Source organism: Tachyglossus aculeatus, chromosome 4, assembly GCF_015852505.1.
Source record: "Tachyglossus aculeatus isolate mTacAcu1 chromosome 4, mTacAcu1.pri, whole genome shotgun sequence".
Lineage (NCBI taxonomy): Eukaryota > Metazoa > Chordata > Mammalia > Monotremata > Tachyglossidae > Tachyglossus > Tachyglossus aculeatus.
In genome coordinates this window covers 112,313,206-112,336,109 of record NC_052069.1, presented here as the reverse complement: position 1 = coordinate 112,336,109, position 22,904 = coordinate 112,313,206, and the positions used below count along the sequence as shown (strand labels likewise).

General features: G+C 43.5%; 1 protein-coding gene across 2 annotated transcripts in view; it reads right to left on the bottom strand.

Moving 5' to 3' along the window:
* Window positions 1-22,904, bottom strand: part of DDX31 (DEAD-box helicase 31) — a 91,974-nt gene that overhangs the window by 25,648 nt on the left and 43,422 nt on the right. For both annotated transcript variants that reach the window (XM_038745373.1, XM_038745375.1), the window contains exons 18-19: window positions 19,888-19,969; window positions 7,191-7,302 (exon numbers count right to left, since the gene is read on the bottom strand). In XM_038745373.1, the coding sequence (XP_038601301.1) occupies window positions 7,191-7,302; window positions 19,888-19,969 (194 nt within the window). The remainder of the gene's footprint in view (window positions 1-7,190; window positions 7,303-19,887; window positions 19,970-22,904) is intronic.

The window sequence follows — 22,904 nt, the reverse complement described above, 5'->3', positions numbered from 1 at the left end:
TCCAAATAATTCAGATCAAAACTCCTATTTTGACCTGAATGATCCTGGTGATGGAAGGAAAAAAGTAGTTTTTTTCCCCTTACATCAATCAATGATAGTTATTGAGCAGTTGCTCTGTGCTAGCCTCTGAACTGTGCTAGCTAGTTCAGTTGCTCTGAACAAGCGTAAGTGCTTGGGAGAGTGCAGAGAACCAAGGCCATTCACAGGCCACTGGATAAATTGTGGCAGCACCAAAATGGAATTATTTGGTGCCAAACCAGAAAAACCTAGATTTACACCTGGAAGGAGCTTTGGGGCTCCCTGTCTAAAACAGGATGCTCCCGGAAACTATCCGAGCCTGCTAGGTTATGGCTTTGTGCCACCCCGAACTTGCCAACTCTCCTTAAGTTCCTTAAGTTCGGGAAGCAGCGTGGTGTTGTAATAGACCATGGGTCTGGGAATCAGATGGTGTTGGGAAGGGACTGTCTCTATATGTTGCCAACCTCTCGCCCACTCTTCATTCATTCAATCATATTTATTGAGAGCTTACTGTGCGCAGAGCACTGTACTAAGCACTTAGAAGAGTACAAGCTAGCTCTCTTCCTCCCTTCAAAGCCTTACTGAGAGCTCACCTCCTCCAGGAGGTCTCCCCAGACTGAGTCCCCTCTTTCCTCTTCCCCTCCCCCTCCCCCCAACCCAACCTCCTTCCCCTCCCCACAGCACCTGTATATATGTTTGTACAGTTTTATTACTCTATTTTACTTGTACATATTTACTATTCTATTTATTTGGTTAATGATGTGCATCTAGCTTTACTTCTATTTATTCTGATGACTTGACACCCGTCCACGTTTTGTTTTGCTGTCTGTCTCCCCCTTCTAGACTGTGAGCCCGTTGTTGGGTAGGGACTGCATCTCTATATGTTGCCAACTTGTACTTCCCAAGCGCTTAGTACAGTGCTCTGCACATAGTAAGCGCTCAATAAATACAACTGAATGAATGAATGAATACAATACAACCATAAAGACTCCAGCATTTCTGCATCCCCTGAGTACTTGGCTGCAGATATCCACCACATGGCATTTCTGCACTCATCTTTAAACTCTATGTCTTCCCAATCTGTAATTTATCTTAGTATCTCTCTTTCCCGCTAGACTGTAAGCTCCTTGAAGGCAGTGATAATGTCTCTTAACTCTACTGAACAGAGTAAGCGCTTAAGAAATATTATTTATTGGTTCAATGGGACAGCAACTGTCACTGTTGGTTATCCTTCCTTCCCTGCATGGACATTCATCTTCAGATGAGCATGAGTTTCAGATGCAACAGCAGCTGCTTGCCTGACCTTCCTGGGAGGGGGACACAGTTCACTTTGGCAGTGACTACTACATTGGGAGAACAGGAGCAGGAGGGCAAGCACACAAGTAAAAAAAAAGCAATTCATGAAAAAGACATTATTTCAGAAAAGAGAGGGTGAAAAAGTGGCTGTTGAATGAGCTTTCTTAAATCTTTATTCCTGTTTGTGGTGACCTTCCTGAGCTAGCTCTGCTAAGGGATGTTTCTAAATATATTTTGTCAGGACATTATATTCTTTTGGGTGAAATCGCCCTTGGGTTTTGATTACAGCTGAATCAAAGATGTGGCCAGGATGGCACGGCCATGGATGCACTTCCTGGGTGTCCCATGATCCACTGCTAAGATAAATTACAGAAAAGCAGCACAGTAGAGCACAGGCCTTGGAGTCAGAAGGTCAAGGGTTCTAATCCTGAGCTCTGCCACTTGTCTGCTGTGTCACCTTGGGCAAGTCACTTCACTTCTCTGTGCCTCAGTTATCTCATCTGGAAAATAAGGATTGAGATTGAGCCCCAGGTGTCCAACCCGATTTGCGTGCATCCACCCCAGCGCTTAGAACAGTGTTTGATACCTAGCAAGCACTTAACAAGTACCACAATTATTATTATTATTAATACTTTGTTGTTCCATGCCCAGGAGGCAGCAGGGGGAGAGGGAGACAACACAGATCTCAGCTGATGTCAGCATCCGTCTTTCCCATTGCCACTGCTGCTTGTCTGTTCAGTTGATATTAAGCTCATTGTGGGCAGGGAATGTGTGTTTCTTGTTATATGGTACTCTCCCAAGCGCTTAGTACAGCGCTCTGCGCACAGTAAGCTCTCAATAAATACGATTGACTGGCTGGTAGCAGCTGCAGAAGGTTGGGGAGTACTTGAAGCCAAACATGAAGTCACTGCCATTGTCCAAGGTAAAAAGTAGGAGGCTGTGCACCCAGGAGAGAGGACTGTGCCATAGGGCACAGCCCTGGTTAGAATCTACTCTGGAACCACTTTTGGGAAGAACAGAACGTCTTCCTCTCTGACCACCGATGAGGCCCATGGTTAAAAAGGGGAAGCGACCTACATTCTCACGAAAGGAGAGATGAAGTGAACAAAACACGAGAGAAGACAGAAAAAAGGAAACTATTCTCTCCTTGATCCTCAGCAACTTGGGCCTGAACACTGAACTCAAATGATGATAACCACCCCACTTATACTCTAGCCCTGTGGAATCAAGATTCTTCCTGTCACTCCTTCCTACTGGCCTCCTTTTTTAATGGGATTTGTTGAGCACCTATGTGCCAGGTACTGTACTACGTGCTGGGGTAAGCATAAGCTAATCAGATGGACACAGCTCATGTCCCACAAGGAGCTCACAGTTTTAATCTCCATTTTACAGATGAGGAAACGAAGGCCTAGAGAAGTTAAGTGACTGGCTCAAGGTCATACAGGAGACAAGTGGTGGAGTTTGGATTAGACGCTAGTTCCTTCTGGCTCCCAGGCCCATGCTCTATCCATTAGGCCACACTGCTTCCTCTTAGCAGTATGCTGAGAACACAAGTGTCAGCCTGCTGGCACAGTCTCAGTTCTTCCTTCAAACCTCAATCCCCATGAAAAGCTAATTAACAGATAACAGAAAGGAGAGGCAGCACTTATTCTGTTTCTTTTAGGCCCACTGCCTGACTTCTTTAAGGTTCCAAGCACACGGTAATTTGCCACGCTGATTGAGAGATAACTGATTTGTTGTCGTGTGTGTATTTGTTTTGCTGGCTTCCAGGAGCATCGACTCTAACACTTACCTAAACCAAATGCAAAGGAGATGCAGAGAATGTGAGAGAGAAGAGGCTAGGGCTCTTGGAAACTGACTGCAATGAAATCCTAGTGATCAACACTGACTAGGTCAGGAAATGCAAAAGGAAAACAAATGTGTTCCTGGCATAGCTTCCAATTGATTTTCTGCCACAAAGGCAAAAGCCAGCTGCTTTGTTAATTATTCATGAGGTTTGGCTACAAGAGGGAATACGTAGGGGGCTTATGCAAGTGAGTCGGAGGTGGGAAATTTGCATATGCAGATTGCACATGAGGGATGGACTGGATAGAAGGCAATGTCCACTACAGTTCTGGAGGTTCTGGTTGATGTGCCATTGTGAATTGAGTATTTCTGGCTGGAAGTGGTATACCCTAAGCTCCAGCAGCCCAAATTCTCAGTCATTAGACTAGAACATGGGCGGAGCTGTTATCAGACACCTCTGTGATTTGGTATTTGATGGTGTGACTCACCATAGGTTCCTTTTTGTCAGTCTACTGCAGGTCTTTGATGGCAAACAGGAAACAGGGAATTACAATATGGCACTGATTTACTATGGTGTAAGTGAGCCCACTGTTGGGTAGGGACTGTTTCTATATGTTGCCAACTTGTACTTCCCAAGCGCTTAGTACAGTGCTCTGCACACAGTAAGTGCTCAATAAATATGATTGATTGATTGATTAAGTATAAATTTTGGAATGGGTTCCTCTCCTTTGTCTTCAAGAATAATGTGGTATTTATTAAGAATTTACTATATGCCAACCATGCTTCTAAGCACTAGGGCACATACAGTACAATTATATCAGCATGGCCTACTGGATAGAACATGGGTCGGGGAATCAGGAACCTGGGTTCTAATCCCGGTTCCACCACTTATCTGCTGTGTGACCTAAGGCAAAGTCACTTCACTTCTCTGTGGCTCAGTTACCTCATCTGAAAAATGGGGATTTAGATTGTGAGCTCCATGTGGGACAGGGAATGTGTCCACCTCACTAGTGTGCATTTACCCCAGCGCTTAGAACAGTGCTTGACACAAAGTAAGCACTTAAATACCATATCAGATACAGTCCCCCTCCAACATGGCACTCACTGTGTAAAGGATAGGGAGAACTGGTACTTAAATCCTCATTTTACAGATGAAGAAAGTGAGGCATGGAGAAGTTAAGTGATTTACCCAAGGTCACACAGCAGGCAAGTGGAGGAGTAAGGATTAAAATCCAGGTTTCTCAATATCCAGCCCTGTGCTCTTTCCACTAGGCCATGTTGCTTCTCGAATTTTCTCCTTGGTATGGGTGGTGTCACAGAGAGGAGGAAGCCCTGAGTCACGTCATTACTGGCTCTCTGTTTCCTTCTCTAAAGTTACAGGGCTGGGCTAGTAGGTTCTGAGGGCACCCTCTGTCCCTTCTCAAGATGGCTTGGATCACTGTTTCATGGTCCTGATAGCCTGGTTTCACTTAGTCCTCCCTCAGACCTCCTTTTGGGGGCAACTCCAACCCACCGAGAGGGTCAGAAAGACCGACTCTGCCCTTGTCTCCCAAGGATTCTCTGAAGCATCTAGGCCGGTCGAGGCCTGTGGAGTCCTTGGAAAACAGGCACAGATCCCTCAAAACATTTGGGCACAACTGGACTGTTTTCAAGTCCTCAGGGAGGAGCACCAACTGTCAACTAATATTTGAGCTGCTGTTTCTGACTCCTGGTCAGTAAATTACATAACGTTCATGATCAGAGTTAAAATTACAAAAGAGAGGTTTTCACGCCATGTTTTCTGTTGGGATTAAAGCTCCATTGATTGTACTGAGGAGCAGGATTGCTATAACAGTTTGTGGTCTCGTCAGAATTTTGATTATCTCTGACTATGAGAAGCAGCATGGCCGAGTGGAAAGATCACAGGTCTGGGACTCAGAAGGACCTGGTTCTGATCCTGGCTCTGCCACATGTCTTCTGTGTGACTTTGGAAAAATTACTTAACTTCTCTGTGCCTCAATTCCCTCATCTGTAAAATGGGGGGATTAAGATTGAGCCCCATGTGGGACATGGATTGTGTCCAACCTAATTAGCTTGCATCTATTTCAGGGTTCCGTACAGTGTGCCTGGAACATAATAAGAGCTTAAGCAATACCATAAAAAATGGTAAAATCCAAGTTCCTGAGAACAAAATGGAGTCTGGAAGTTATTTATCACCCTTAATTTATAAGATTCTGTAGATGACTACTGGGAGGGCAGCAGCAAAAGACCCAGTTAGGTCACCTCACACAAGTGAAAGGTCCACTTTGGAAATATTCAACCAATGAAACCAATCCAAACTGAACCCAAGTTGGCTAAGATTTAAGAGGCATATCAGATTCCCTGGGCACCAGACTCTTGAGAATAGAGCCAGGCAATTGCCCGAAGGCACAAATTGAATTTTACTGAATTCCCTTTAGGAGGGGGAAAAAAAGCAGTGGGAAAAAAAAAGCCTGAGCTGAGCTGCCAGAACGATACTGGGTTTGTGGATTGGGCAGGAGAGCTCTTCAAATGCCAATGAAAGAAGATGCTGGTTACCTAACAGACACCTGCTATTTCAGCCCAGGAAGTTGAATAATAAGCCACCAAACAATAACCATTCTCATTTTTACTGCTTTCAACTACTTAACTAGGTCTAAGGGAGAAACCGGGAAAGACTCAATTATACTCCACAAAGTAATAATCAATATTTCAGCTCCCAGAAAAAGAAGAGGATTGGATGCCTCTTTTCCCATTGGAAACCTAGCTCAGCACATCTACCCCTTCTAAAAGAAATCCAAAACAGGAATGGGGTTTAGCAAAATGTGAAGCAGTGTGGCCTAATGGAATTTATACTCCACAAAGTAATAATCAATATTTCAGCTCCCAGAGAGAGAAGAGGACCGGATGCCTCTTTTCCCATTGGAAACCTAACTCACCACATCTACCCCTTCTAAAAGAAATCCAAAACAGGAATGGTGTTTAGCAAAATGTGAAGCAGTGTGGCCTCATGGAAAGAGTATTGGCCTGGAAGTCAGAGGCCCTGGGTTCAAATCCCAGCTCTGGCACTTGTCTACTGTGCAATCTTGGGTGTCATTTAACTTCTCTGTGCCTCAGTTACCTCAACTGTAAAATGGGGATTAAAACTGTGAGTGCCACATAGGGTGTGGACTGTGTCCGACCTTGATCTACCCCAGTGTTCAGTACAGTGCCTGGCACCCAGTAAGTGCTTAACACAGACCATTAAAAAAAACAAATCAGTACATCTCTTTTACCTTTTGGAATGTAAGCCCTCCATGGGAAAAGGGAATACCTATTTTATATGCTGTGGTCAAAGACCAGCCGGCCATAATATATTAATACATAAAGAGTTTATTATTTTACTTTAAGGTCAATTTTTCTGAGTAGGAAGTCATTTTAGCATCTGCATTCCTCTGTGACCAGAAGATCCTTTCAGAGGGAAAAACTGCTTCAAAAGGCTTGGCCAGGAAAGGGATCCTCCAAGCTTTTAACATCTCAGTGCTAATTTTACCTACACCAGGTAAATCAACTTCTTTCCATCAAATTCCAACTCAGGTACAAAATGGCCCTTTTAATTATTTTCTGCACTCCCCACCCACCATACTAGAGATAAGACCTATCTAAAGTTTGTGGTTTCAAGGCTTACTCAACAGCAACCCTCCCTGACAAGTTTATACAGCAAATCACCACGTGTCCTGGGTTCAGAAGTCCTAGGATGTCGGTCTGGGACCTTCGAACTTCCCAGTGGTGAGCTCCTGACATAATACAGAAAGAGGCAATGGCACGAGAAAATAGAAAAGAAAAATAGACCCTGAAGATAGAAGTGGTTAGGTCAAAGCTCTGTCGATCCGGCTCCTAATAAAAGCCAAGATAAGAACTCGTTTGTGCAAAACACATGAAAGGATGAAATTAACATTTAATATCGTGTTAAAGCCTTCTGTGCCTATTTCGAAACCCTTCAGAACCACCGGGCTTGAAGGCTCCCCTGGACGAGTGGAGAATGCTGGTTGGCCAACCAGACCAGATAGGAGCCGGGGGCTCCGTCTGGGAAACCCCCTCGGAAATCTACCGACCTTTCTTTGCCCAGGAGACCGTCTCCTTGCTGGAGTGCACGTAATTTTCGAACTCCGTCTGCAACACTGTGGCTCGCTCGCGAATTTCCTGAAGGCCCACATTGCTGGATTTCTGGGAGGACGGATGAGGATTAAAGAGAAGACAGAATCTGAGTCAGGAATAATGAAGCAGTTTATAATAGATTTAATAACAGTAAAATCACACAGTAACCACCCAGGGGCCAACAGGGGTAATCCTTTCAATATTACTAGGGAAAAAAACGGATATATAAAGATGTTAAAGTCAGCAAAGACGAGGATGGCTTTGTGAGAAGAGCAAACCCATTTTAATTTTTAGTTTCTGACCCCTTATCTCCTGAATTCAGAATGTCAGCCCATCAGTGACCATAAGGATTCACGAGGTTCTAGTTCAGGCATTTAAAAATGTCACTGAAAACAGTTTCCAAAAAAAAAAAAAAATCAATCACATTCCTGACCCATCTGGAGTAGCTCCTCTATTTTATGCTCCTTTCACTTTCCCGCAGTCAAACTTTTTTTGATGGAGCTTTCAACAATGATCAGTCTGATATTTGGCCTAAAATTTACTTCTATCCACAAATACAGACATGATTTCCTAGTATACCGGTGTTCATTTGACTTCTCTTTAATTCAGGGATTGTGAGTACATACATGAGTACATCTAGTTCTTCTGTAACATAAGGGATGCATTCTTGCTAAACTCCATGTTCAGGAAAACCATGCTAAAGTACTCACCCACTCCAATGCCACATGCAATCAATCAGTGGTATTTATTGAACACTTCTTGTGTTTACAGCACTGGACTAAGCACTTGGGAGCACATAACAGAGCTGCTAGTTACATTACCTGACTACAGGTAGCTTATAGCCCAGTGGGAAAGGTACACATACACACACGCATACACATACACAGATTTCTTTCGACAACACAGCAAGCTGTATTCAGAACAGTCTCGTTACTGAACATTCCCTAATTCCTAAATGACTTTCTAGTCAAATGCACAGTCAAGACACATGTTCTAGCAGAATTGAGTGTAGGTCTAAACTAGCATGGCCTGTGAATGAGTTGTATTTTTCTTCAATTTAAAACATCCCTTCTCTCACAGAACACACTCGAAAGCACATCTCCCCTGTGGTTTGCATTCTCCACCCAGAGACCAGAAATCAATGGACTCATCAGGCCAACATGGAGCTATACCTAAAGCTTTTATGGGTGCGTAATCTACCAACAAATAAAGAACACACAACAGGGACCCCAGGTTAGAGTCTGTAAACTAGACTATACGCTTGTTGTGGGCAGGGAATGTGTCTATTTTTATCCTGTACTCTCCCAAGTGCTTAGTACAGTGATCTGCACACAATAAGGATTTGGGTGGGAAGATGAGGTGTTCTGTTTTGGACATGTTTAGTTTGAGGTGTCAGCAGGACATCCAAGTAGAGATGACCTGAAGGCAGGAGGAAATCCAAAACTACAGAGGAGAGAGATAGAGGCTGGAGATGTAGATTTGCGAATCATCCACACAGAGATGGCGTTTGAAGCCAGGGGAGTGAATGAGTCCTTCAAGGGGGTGGGTGTTCATGGAGATTAGAAGGGGGCACAGAACTGAGCCTTGAGGGGCTACCACAGCTAGGGGGTGGGAGTAAGGGGAGGAGCCTGTAAAAGAGACTGAGAGGGAGTGGTCACAGAGATAGGGGGAGAATCAGGAGAGGACATTGCCAGTAAAGTCAAGGTTGGATGATGTTTCCAGGAGAAGGGGGTGGTCCACAGTGTCGAAGGCAGCTGAGAGGTAAAGGAGGATTAGGATGGAGTAAAGGCTGTTGGATTTGGCAAGAAGGATATCATTGGTGACCTGTGAGAGGGCAGTTTTGGTGGAGTGAAGGGGGCAGAAGCCAGACTGAAAGAGGACAAGGAGAGAATTGGAGGAGAGGAAGGAAGCAGAGGAATGACAACTCACTCAAGGAGTATGGAGAGAAATCTTAATGGTGATGCTTTGATCGCATCCTTCCTATGGCCTGAACTCCCTCACCTTCAAATACATCAGACCACCACTCTCCCCTCCTTTAAAAGCCTTAGTAAAATCAGATCTCCTCCAAGAGGCCTTCCCTGACTTAAGCCCCCATTTCCCCTACTCCTTCTCCCTTCTGTGTCACCTATGCACTTGGACCTGTACCCTTTAATCACTTGATATTCACCCCACCCTCAGTCTCACATCACTTATACACATATTGGAATTGATTTTAATACCTATCTCCTTCTCTTGACTGTAAGCTACTTGTGGGTAAGGGATCATGTGTACCAACTCTGTTGTACTGTACTTCCCCAAGTGCTTAGTACAGTGCTCTGCATACAGTAAGTGCTCAGTAAATACTAGTGATTGATTGATACCACTCTTATGGTACTCTCCTCAGCATTTAGTAATCCTCTGCACAAAGAAAACTGCTCAAATACCACTGACTGACTGATTGATTGGTGTACACAGACTATTTTGCTATGTGACTGCACCTTCATGTGGGCTTCTTCATTGGCTGAGCAGTCTTCCCAAATGTAAACAGCAGCAGCCAGGAATACTGGCAGTTCCTTAGTGCTGTTAACTCCCCAGCACCAGCCATTCTGGGGCTCAGAGATGCCTTAAGTTCTTCAATAATAATAATAATTGTGGTATTAGGCCTTTATTGTGTGCTAGGCACTGTACTAAGCGCTGGAGTGGATACAAGCAAATGGGGGCAGACACAGTCCCTGTCCTACATGGGGCTCACAGTCTCAACCATCATTTTTCAGATGAGGTAACTGAGGCACAGAGAAGTGAAATGACTTGCCCAAGGTCACACAGCAAACAAGTGGCAGAGCTGGGATTAAAAACCACATCAAGGGTGCCTCAGCATGGCAGAAGGACCGGCTGGAGGTTGACAAGGCCCAAAATGCTATATCTGGAAACCAGGCAGACCTGATAATGTCACACTTCCTGGGGTGGGTCCTGAGGTGATCTGAGTGGCATAATTCCTAAAATCTCAGTTCTACTGGCGGTGCGGTCCCTGCTCACATTCGGTTGAGTCCTTCCCCTGGGTCTGCCTGCCTCGTGGAGCCTCAGACCACAGAACTTACACCAGGCAGACCCAAACATCATGAAGTGCACTGACAAGAACTTTCCTCGGCACTGGACAGCTGCCCCCCAGCCCTATTCCCCCCCAGCACCCCAACAGGATCCTTTTTCACTTTGCTGCCAGTGGAATAAGGAGGGCAAAAAAACCCAGAAGACTTAGCTCTCTGATCACTGTACCTCGCCCTGTTTAATAGAGATTTAACAATGTGAAAATGTGTTTTTAGTTTAGTCAAATTATCCCTTGCCACCTGTTTAGTTGATGACAGTGAGCCTGATTTCGCAGTACATGGTCCCCCAAGGGTTTTCTTCGCTAGAACGTCAAGAGAAAAGTGAGCCAGGAGCTGTGTTACACAAGTGGACATTTGCTGTTGTCATTAACAAGGCGTTTTTTCCTCCCCTTAACTGATGTGAAATGCAAACTTTTTTTTTTGCCGCCCTCCTTTCGTTAAGCCATCTCAGCAGTGCAACTGTCACCTTCCCGGCGTTTTTTAATATGAATGTGAAATTAGCAAGGATGCCCTTTCCCCTGGCGGACAGAATCCTCTGTTATTAAAAAGTAAAGCACTTTAATAATGAAAACTTTTTCCTCTTTTTCCTGTGTTTTAACTGTTTAAAATTAATGAGAAGGGCAGAACGGTTGTCAAAGCGATATTGAAAGCCGGGCAGCCAGGACCGAATAAGCACGAAAATCCCTCTAGAGTGTTAAATAAACAGAGCTTCAGCCCTCTCTGAATCCCTCTGTTGGTTATTGTATACATTCTGTAACAGCACTCAGAATAGATCTGAGAGACAGGGAGGCAGAAAGGTTTCAGAATTCCAATAAAGGCCTCAAATTAAAGACAGCCTGGTGCGAATTCCAGGAGAAAATTAAAGAGACCTCAAGCTTAAGTGACAGGTGACTTGCTTCTGTGTCACAACTGTCAGGGGATTTAGTGATAATATGGCAATATATTACAAAGGGCTTTTCTTATTCCCCCCTTTAGGTTTCAAAATGAGGCATCTTTTCTTCCTAGCAAAATATATATATATATATATATATATATATATATATATATATATATATATATATATTCCATATAGATACACACATATGTGTGTGTGTGTAATATATATGGAAAATCAGAGATGAAACTAGGTATACAGTTTTGAAGTGAGTTCAGCCTGAGAAAAATAAATGAAAAAGTTAATGGTAGAAAACATTACACTAACGAAAAAGCTTTCACCTTTGTCTCACCCTCACTTACCTCCTCCTGAAAGACATATATTTTAAAACTCCCCCTCCTGAGAATGCATAAGGTAATTGTGAGTTGTTGTCTTCTTGGGATGGTGGTCTAAGTGTAAATTTAAAACTGAAGGGGTCAGTGCTCTGCCACACAATCTGAAGCTCTGGCCAGGAAAAATGGTCCCTTAATGAGAAGAGGTCAGACCACTGAAGGTATATGAACGCCCCAAAGACTGGATGCCCCTCCCTCAAAGGCACATTGATTCAGTGTATTGGTTAATGAAGTGAACCGGCAACCAATGGACGGTAAAAACGATGGTTAAAAGTCACCTTCCATTCTATATGCATTCATAGCAACAGATTTTGAGGTCTTTGATCTTGGGGAGGAAAGACATAATTCAAAAGGAAATACCACCACTAGCTAGGAAAGTTTAGAGGTGCAATTTATGGGAACAAGAAAACAGAAAGAGATGGTTTGACTGGCAAAGGACATAAATCGATTCGGTGAAAGAAAAAGGAAGGCTGGGAGCAAAGCCTTGTCTGAGAAAATGTTTGAAGAAGCAGAAACACAGGAATGTCTAATTGGGCTGCCAAATGGTCAAAGGCTTTGGAATGATATGGGCCAAGAAGTTGGGGGACTAAAAGATGGGGTGTTTAACACATAAGGAAAGACTATGTGATGTTTTTAAAACCAAGAATGAAGAACTGCAGTTAAAACTTGCTCCTAGTATTAATGCATTACACAAACACAGAAATGAGGAATTGGCTACGGGGAGAAGAGAAAATGGATATGGAACTATGAAAAGGGCAGCGAAGGAATGGCTGAGAAGCAATCAAAATATTAAATGTTTGAATTGATACATTTTAATGTAATTTTGCTTATATGGCCTGTTTTTAATCAGAGGATTTCTATTACAAACAAGATAAAGCAATACTTGATAGGAACAAGAACTCATGGCAAAGACAATATTTCATTTGTTTTTGTAAAGATAGAACAGGTGAGCCCTGGATAAGTAGGGCAGAAATGTTATTTTTAGGATGTGTGCTTTTAAAAGTTTACGCCAGAACATCTCAAGCTTCCGAGATGTTTTAAAACAAAATGAAAAATTTCAGTTTAATCACTTCATTGCTTGGCTGATTTCTAACCCCGCAATCCCTAGAACCTTGAGGTTTTTTCCCCATCAAAGTTGAAAGATCAAATTTATTCTCTTTGTAGGTGTGTGAACATTCACACCCCAAGACGTATCCATATATATTTTATATACCTAAATATGAAATATACATTTTACAGATGCCTCACTCGCTTTCTGTCTGTTCGTAGGAGCCCCAAAATGCATGCGCCAAAGGAGTACTTACAATGGACTTCAATCAAACAGGAAAGGGAAGAGTAGCATTATAATGAGATTTCTTAACAAGTGCATGATGAATTGCACTTATAACATACATGACTACCTATGTTCGTCTGTGCGTTAGAAATGACCACATCATTTATATGAGATGAAGAGTGTGAAAAGGTTCATGCACAGTAGAATTAAAAGTTACCCTTGGTGTATACACTACATTTTTCCCCCCACTATTCGATTTATATTAATATTTCCTGGATAGCCTTTTAAATGAGCAAGTACAGCAAAACCCGGAATGACAATGAAGTTCAATGAACCCCACACATCCCAACAGATCTTCCTGAATGCCTCTCCAAGTGAAGGTGTTTTGAAAAGTATTGGGGGTGGGTAAGTCACCCCACAAAAGTCCCTGAAACTAGTCAACGAGAAGAGGCTATTTTCACTTATGGTACAGATTTTCATTTCCTCTCTTCACTTTGTCAAAGATGGAGCAAAATCCAGGTGTGCAAGATAGTGGCCCGCTCAGGAATAATAATAATTATGGTATTTGTTAAGCAGTTACTATGTGCCAGACACTGTACTAAGCACTGGGGTAGATACAAGCAAATCGGGCTGGACACACTCCCTGTCCCATGTGGGGCTCACAATCTCAATCCCCATTTTACAGATGAGGTAACTGAGGCACAGATAAGTCCAGTGACTTGCCCAAGGTCACACAGCAGACAAGTAGCAGAGCCAGGATTAGAACCCATGACTTTCTGATTTCCAGGCCTGTGGAAGTCACAGTGGGATAGGAAACCAAAATACAGGAGGATATTTATAAGTTCATCCACTTCGAGCTCATCCTTACCTTTAGCTTTGCATTATTTTCTGCCCCATATCATTATTTCTCTGTTCTTATTGATTCCCATGCCCACTGACCGTTACAACTGTTTCAGACTTTTGGTTTTCTCCTCAAACCCCCTGCCTGTCCTGATCTCTTGCCCCTTGTGACCTAACCACATACTTCACTGATAAAATCGAAACTATTAAGCATGGTAGCCCTAAAATCTTCCCTGCTTCCCTCTAGTCCCTCCCTCCTCTCGCCTTCTCTTCGACTCCCCCATCTTTCCCAGCAGTATCTCAAGAGATCTCCTGCCTCCTCTCAAATTCTACCTCCTCCACCTGCACTCAGAATCCATTTGTTCTCACCTTATTGAAACACTTGCCCCCTCTTTTCTTCCCTCTCTGACTGCAATCTTCAACCCCTCATTTTCCAACGGTTCACTCTGCTTTCAATCCTGACCATGTATCCCCTATCCTAAACCCTCCCCACGATGACCCCACAGCTCCCTGGAGTTATCACCCCATCTCCTTCATTCCTCTCTAAACTCCTTGAGCAAGTTGTCTACATCCACTGCCTCCCCTTCCTCTCTTCAATCCTGTGCAATCAGGATTCCACTCCCCTCACTCCAGAGAGACAGCCCTAAAGTCACAAATGACTCTTTCTTGCCAAATCCAATGGCCTCTACTCAATCCTAGTCCTCAACCTCTCAGCTGCCTTTGACACTCTGGACCACCCCCTTGTCCTGAAAACATTATCTAACTTTGGCTTCAGTGACACTGTCCTGTCTGGATTCTCCTCCTTTCTCTCTGACTACTCCTTGTCAGTCTCTTTCAGCATCGCCTCATCTGACTCCCACCTTCTAACTGTGGGAGTCCCTCAAGGCTCAATTCTGGATCCCCTTCTATGCTCCATCTACTCCCACACCTTCTGAGAACTCATTGTTCTCACAACTTCAACAACCATCTCTACATGGATGTTTCCCAAATCTACCTCTCCAGCCCTGATCTCTCTCCTCTGCAATGTTGTATTTTCTCCTGCCTTCAAGCAATCTCTACTAGGATGTCCTACCAACACCTCAACCTAATGTGTCCAAAACAAAACTCATCTTACCACCCAAACCCTATCCTCCCTTGACTTTCCTATCCCTGTAGACAACACCACCACCCTCCCTGTCTCAAAAGCCCATAATCTTGGCATTATCTTTGACATCTCTCATTTAATCCACACATTCAGTCTATCACAAAATCCTGTTGGTTCCCCCTTCCTCTCCATTCACCCTTTCCTCTCCATCCAAACCGATACCATGCTGATCCAAGCACTCATCATTTCCTGCCTTGACTACTGCATCAACCTCCTTGCTGACCTCCCTGCCTCCTGTCTCTCCTGACTTCAGTCCATACTTTGCTCTGCTGTCAGGATCATTTTTCTAAAAAAACTGTTCAGTCTATATCCCCCTACTTGAAAATCTCTACTGGTTACCCATCAACCTCCACATCAAACAAAAACTCTTCACCACTTGCTTTAAGGCACTCAATCAGCTATCTCCCCCCCTCCCTTATCTTGCTAATCTCTTACTATAGCCTTACCCACACTCTTTACTTCTGTAATTGCATCCTACTCTCTGAATCAAGATCTCATCTATTCCACTGCCCCTTGCCCACGATCTCTCTCTGACCTGGAACTCCCCATGGCCTAGTGAATAGAGCACAGGCCTGGGAGTCAGAAGGAGCTGGGTTCTAATCTCAGCTCTGCCACTTGTCTGCTGTGTGACCTTGGGTAAGTCACTTACCTTCTCTGAGCATCAGTTACCTAGTCTGTAATATGCGTGGGGGGGGGGGGGGGGCGGGGATTAAGACTGTGAGCCCCATGTGGGTCAGGGATTCTATCCAACCTGATTTGCTTGTATCCACCCCAGTGCTTAGTACAGAGCTGGCACAAAGTGAGTGCTAAACAAATACCACAATTATTATTATTATTGTTATTAAAATCCAACAGCCCACCACTCTCCCCACCTTAAAAGCCCTCCTAAAAATCACATCTCCAAGGGGGCTTTCCTGCTACCCACTCGTTTGCCCTACCTGCTCTCCCCTCTGTGTCACCTATGCATTCTGATCTGTGCCCCTTAAGTACCTGATATTCATCAGTGCTTAGAACAGTGCTTGGCATATAGTAAGTGCTTAACAAGTACAATTATTATTACCACCTTCTGTCCTGGGGGACTTATGTACCTATTCTTACACTCTGCCATTTTCCCTACCTATAATTTATTTTAATGTCTGCTTCCATCTCTAGACTGTAGGCTCCCTGTGGGAAGGCATCAAGTCTTTCAACTCTATTGTACTTACTACACAGTGCTTTGCATACACAAAGTGCACAGTAAGTGTTTGATTGACTAATGGATTGAAGTGGTTAAAACGACAGCAGGATCTAGTGGAGAGTCCAGGTTTGGGAGAAGGGGAATCTAGGCTTAGGTCTTAGTCACGCCACCCCAACTGCTGTGGGACCACAGGCAAATCACTTAGCTACTCTGTGCCCTGTTACTACAACTGTATAATGGCAAAAATAATTCCTACCCTTCCCGACTTGGCATGAATATTAGGAAGTTAAAATAAAGTGATTGATGGCTAAGCGGGCATTAAGAAAACTCAACATGGCCAAATAGCATCCCTAGATCCTGAGGGACTCTGTCACTACTGTACTGTGCTGTAAATACTGCTTAATTTATGGAAAATGATGACTGATCTTCTGACCCCCTCCAATTTTCTCAACTCATACCCAAACTTCCTTCCCTTGATAACCAAACTGAAGCCCTTGGCACCCTCTCTACTGAACCCAACACATTTGCTCCTCTATCCCTTCGATCTCATACCACTAATCCACAGCCCTGGATTGTCTGCACAGTCAATAAGCCACGGAGCACTGCTGGCACAAATCTATATATCATGCGGACCTCGTCCACCCCAAGTTTATCCTTGTGTGCTTTAACTCTGCCCAGCAAAATCAATTCTCTGTCTTTATTGACACCCATGCCCACTACTCTCTCCAGTTGTTCCAGACATTTAACTCCCTCCTCAATCCCCCTTATCCACCCACCTCCTCCATTCCTTGCCCCTTATGACCTACCTACTTTACTGAAAAAAATGAAACTATCAGGCATGATCTCCCCTGTTCCTCTCCTTCTGACCTTTCTTCAACTCTTCCATCCTTCCCAGCAGTATCTCCTGCTTTCTCTGAAAATCCATCCCCTCTACCTGCTCATCTGACCCCATTCCTTCACACCTTAACAAAACACTTGCCCCTTCCCTTCTTCCCTCCCTGAGTGCCATCTTCAACTGTTGACTCGCCAATGGATTCTTCCCCACTGCTTTCAAACATGCTCATGTCTCCCCATTCTAAAAATACCCTCCCTTGATAGCACAGTTCCCCTCCAGCTATCACCCTATCTCCCTCCTACCATTCATTCATTCACATTTATTGAGTGCTTACCGTGTGCAAAGCACTGTATTAAGCACTTGGGAGAGTACAATACAACAACAGACAGATTCCTACCCACGAGAGTGGTCTACACCCATTCTCTCCTCCAATTCTCTCCTCAACCTCTTCCAATCTGCCTTCCATCCCCTTCACTCCCCAGAAACCACCCTCTCAAAGGTCACTAATGATCTTCTTCTTGCCAAATCCAATGGCTTCTAATCCATCCTAATTGTCCTCAACCTCTTAGCTGCCTTTGACACCGCTGACCACTCCCTTCTCCTGGAAACACTATCCAACCTCAGCTTCACTGACACTGTCCTCTCCTGATTCTCCTTCTAATATCTCTGGCCGCTCATTCTCAGGCTTTCAGGGGATCCTCCTCTGCCTCCCAGGCCCTAACTGTGGGGGTCCTTCAAGGTTCAGTTCTGGATCCCCTTCTATTCTCCATCTACACCCACTCTCTTGGAGAACTCATTCAATCCCATGCTTCAACTACCATCTCTATGAGGATAATTCCCACATCTACATCTCAAGCCTTGATCTCTCTCCCTCTCTGCAGTCTGGCATTTCTTCTTGCCTTTAAAACATCTCAATTTGGATGTCTTGCCAACACCTCAAACTTAAACATATCCAAAACAGAACTCCTTACATTCCCGCCCAAACCCTGCCTTCCCCATTACTTTCCTATCACTGTAGATACCGCCATCCTTTCTGTCTCACAAACCCTTAACCTTGGAGTTACCCTTAACTCCTTTCTCTCATTCAACCCATGTATTCAATCCATCATTAAATCCTGTCGGTTCAACCTTTGGAACATCGCTAAAATTCGCCTTTCCTCTCCAGCCAAACTGCTACCCTGTAACAGTAATCCTATCCTACCTTGATTACTGTATCAGCCTCCATGCTGACCTCCCTGTCCCCAGTCTCTTCCCACTCCAGTCCTTAATTCACTCTGCTGTCTGGATCATTTTTCTACAAACATGTTCGGTTCATGTTTCTCCACTCCTCAAGAACCTCCAGTGGTTGCCCATCCACCTCCACTTCAAACAGAAACTCCTTACCATCAACTTAAAGCACTCAGTCTTTCTCAAGCACTCAATGCCCCCTTCTACCTCATCTCGCTACTCTCCTACTACAATCCAGCCCACACACTTTGGTCCTCTAATGCCAACCTTCTCACAGTACCTCAATCTCATCTATCTCACTGCTGATCTCTCTCCCATGTCCAGCAACTGGCCTAGAATGACCTCCTACCTCATACCCGACAAACAATTACTCTCCCCACCTTTAAAGCCTTACTGAAGGCACATCTCCTTCAAGAGGACTTCCCCAAGCTCTCATTTCCTCTTTTCCCAGTCTCTTCTGTGTCACCCTGACTTGCTCCCTTTATTCACCACCCAGCCCCATAGCACTTATGAGCAGATACATAATTTATTTACATTACTACCTGTCTCCTCCTCTAGGCTGTAAGCTCGTTGTGGGCAGGGAATGTGTCTGTTATATAGTTCTGTTGTACTTTCCCATGCACTTACTACAGTGCCTGCACACTGTAAGCACTCAATAAATATGACTGATTGATTGACTTGATTCTGTGGAACTACATATAGTGAGAAATAAACAGGATGGAGTCTCCATTTTCAATGTGTCTAACAACAGTACAAGGGAATTTTGGACAGGGATAGCAAATCTGACCATCTATGAGAGTTGAGGTAAAGCTAAATAAAGATGTGTACTAAATAAGGGCCATTTTTAATCTTGATCTTCTGAGCTCTGATTTTTCAAGACATCTCTAGGCATGAAAAGATAGGCATAAAATATTTAAACCCCTGTAACTAAAATTCAAGGAATTAATATTTCATGGGCAAAATAGAGATAGCTTCTCTGAGCGTTTTCACATAGGTCTGTATGTAATATATTGTGCAGTAAAGAGTGGAAAGTTATTGCCTGGCAGGAGTGAAAAGCGGGACAGAGCAGGAAAAGGATGCTCAAGCTGTCTACAACTATTCAGTACCTCCATATGGAGCTGCATGCAAAATAGAGATTTTTCTTCTTAATGAACACAACTTTACTCCTCTTCTAAGAGTATGCCCATCTTAACAAAAAATGGATGAACTGAGTGGCTTTGAAAGGGAGACAGCAATATTTATTGTTTTTGTGCTGGCTTGGATGAGGTACAGGAGTCAGTGGACCTTGCTGACAACCTGGAGAGAGAGAGACCACTGTGGCTGAGAATACACTTCTGCCTCCAAATTCATTCTGGCCTCCACCTCCTTTCTGTTAATTCTGCCTGCTGCTGGGTGGCAGGTTTCCAGTATGGACTGCAGCTGATTAACTGGATGAGACTGGCAACATTGCCAGACTTAAGAAGGGAAAGGAAATCAATGCTCCCTCATCCAAACTGCCCTCATTTAATTTGCCGGGTGGCAGATAGTTTAACCACTCTTTTAGCAAAGGAAATTGCTCTCTCTTAAACCAACCTAACCAAAAAAACCCAAACAAACCACCAACACAAACAGATTTCCCCCCATGTTTTGAGGATCATGTAAGTTTAGAATGGGGTTATCTATTTTACACCAGGATGTAGAAATCATTTGGTTCCGTGAAATCCTACAGAGCGGAACTGACACACCCTTCAAAAGAGGGGAGAAACAATCCTGAAACATCACATACGGGCAATAACAAATAAACCAACAAGCCCCAGAAAGAATACTCACCTTGTTTCCCCATCTTCTTCCTTTAAAACGATCATCCATTGCCAAAATGGACAGAATCTCTTCCATCTTAATCTCAGAAACACTGAAAGGGAAGAATACATTAACAACAATACATTAAGACTATATTAACAACATTTCATCTTGCTGCATAGAAATTATTTAGCTTTAAGCTTGAACAGACCCAAGAAAGTAAACCTTTCAAAATTCAAAAAGGTGTAGGTAGATCTGACGTACTTTAAGGACACATCTTTCACTCTCAATTCTTTAAAATCCTCCTTTGCTTAGGTCTTCCAGTTTGGAAATTAATGCCAGTATTTCTCAGGAAATACCTGGAAACAAAATAATAACACTTCCATATTGACTCCAGCAGGACGGGGTAAGAGCACTAGAGCAGGCAAACATCATCTTTAACTTTTAACACTGTTTACTAGTCCCCAGAAGTAGCTGCATTTCAGTTGGTGTCTTCATTTCACTTCAAATAGTGTTTTAGAGGATCCTTAGGGGAAGAGATATTCCCATATATACACGACCCTACCATAACATGTTTTCCCAATGTTTTGGCTCGGATGTGATTAGGGAATCAGAAGATGTTCTACCAAAAGTGCAAGCCTATTTGGTTGGGGTCTGATCCAATTTCGAAGAAGTAGGTTGTGTGCATGTGTGTGACACCGGAACGGAGGAGTACTATGGCACAAGTGAGGTTTTGCAAGAATAAACCTGTGCCATCCAGGAGAACTGTACACACATCCTTAGGGAGAGGTCTTTGGGGAAAAAGCAAGGTTGGTGCTGAGAGTCGGCAAAGGATTGTGCTGTGCCACTCTGTTGCCATATAGAGCACTGCAGTGTCCTCTCAAAGGCCAAACCAGCCAATGGGCACAAATCTTGCAAGATGACGAGGGGTGCTGTGTGGGAACAGATGATTTCAGAATCCACCTCTACTTATCAGAGGAAGGTTTGCCGGGTTCCATAGCAGAAACAAGAGTAACTCAGTAAGACCTGTCTGTCAGTAGAAATGGAGCTGGCCCAGAGAGTTCCAACTTGATCCAATTGTTCTGTTTGGCAGGATATGGAAGCAGGAATGGAGAATAGAAGAATGTGTGGTAGCTAGGAAATCAATGATTCCCTCTCTTGTTCTTTCATGGGTGAGGGAAACATAACTTGAAAAGAAAATTGCTTTACGTGTGTTGTTTTTTGGAAGGTATAACAGCAAATTAAAACATAAATGGCAACCTCTTATGGAGAAGAAGAGACAGCTCCCTTCGTTTCCCCTAAAGGTAGCTCTGACACAGCTCTGAATGAAAATGTCAAGTGTTTGACAGTGATTTGTCTTGAAATGTGTCACTGCTTTTCCCCACCAAACCTCCCTGCCACCCCAATATATACATGCCTCTCTCCTCTGGCTTGCTGCCAACTCACAGGCCTACAGATATGTCAACTTGGTTCACAGCAGGGAGAGTTTCGGGGAGGAATGGAAAAGGAGAGAGAGCAGCATCAGAGGCTGGGGTGGAAGAAACCTCATATCTTCATGGGGGCCCATTTTTCTTAATAAATTAGTTAGGATGCCCTCACAAGATACCAAAATGATGCGATGCCTGTTGAAATTGCTGCCACTGGCAGATTGCACTCAGTTCTGAAGGAACCAAGATGCAAGCAGAGCTTTCTCTCTGACTCGATTCTGCCCCTGACTTTTATCTTCAGAGGAAAAATGGGGAAGCCATGAGTGTTTTGGAAGCAGAACAGTTTGGAGTATAATCTTGAAGGAGGGAAAAAAAGGCAAAAGGAAAAGCAGAAGTACCAAAAACTCCTTATGGAACAAATTACAAAGCTGAGACCACCTGTGGTTTTCTAAAATGCAAGGAGTTATTGTTTTTCTAGTCAGAAAATTACTTTATGAAGAAATTAGGAATCCTCACCCCTTTAATGGAAGATGAAAATTAACTGGAATGATTTACAGTTTAAAAGGTCCTCATTTCTGGTTCCTAAAGAAACCTAACCCACTCTGACTACTTGAAGGTCTATCAACCCATAAATCTGCATTATCTCATGTGCCTCTTTGAAGTTCAGGGAGCTGTCTTGAGCCTGATCTAAGAAATACACATTTGGCTGCAGCATTTCCATAAAAAAAATTCAACAAACTGTTGAGGCCTTCCCTAGGAGCACAATTAAGGGTAAGGAGAAAAAAAGTTATGAAGTTGGCAAATACAAAGGCAAAGTCAAAAGGATGCAGAGGCAAAGTTATCAGCATTTAGAAGGAATAGGCAGAAGTCCAGTGCATCTGTCTTTTGCTCTATATGCTAAATTAAATTGTCAGGATTATCTCCGCAATGCTCCGTTTATGAAGGTAGGTGGCAATTTGTTGTGATGGCCCTTGCTGCCCGAGAGCTTAAACCTGCCTTTCTGAATCTTCTCTGCAATTCATCAGCCTCCACAGTATCCTGCTGCCTGGCTCTCATACCCAAACGTTCTTATGTGTGCCCATATGCATGTACAAACACAGACAGACAGACACACACACACGTGATTTTTTTCAGGAAATCTGATTTGGGGAGTGTAGGATTACTAAATGTAGGCACCCCCAAACCCATCACCACATTCCTCTCATAGAGCTAAATATTTCAGATCAGATGAATGTCAGAGACCCAAACTTAATAAAAGAAATATGATCATCCAGTATTTTGGTTATTCTAATGGAGGCTAGTTTGGTTATCTAAACACTATTGGTTGGGTACTTGTTTGAGGTTGCCACACCCTATTTTACTCAGTTTTCCAAATTTTCCATCATGTGAACTAGCTTTAATCCCTCCTAATTCCAAATTTATCTCAATCAATTATTCAATCAGCTGTATTTATTGAGCACAGAGCACTGTACTAAGCACTTGGGAGAGTACAATATAACTAAGTAGACACATCCCTTGCTCACAAGCTTACAGTCTAGACAATATAATACTATTAATATTCTTAATATTTAAAAATACTTCCTCTTATTAAGGAAACACAGGAAGGCAATAAGTTTAACC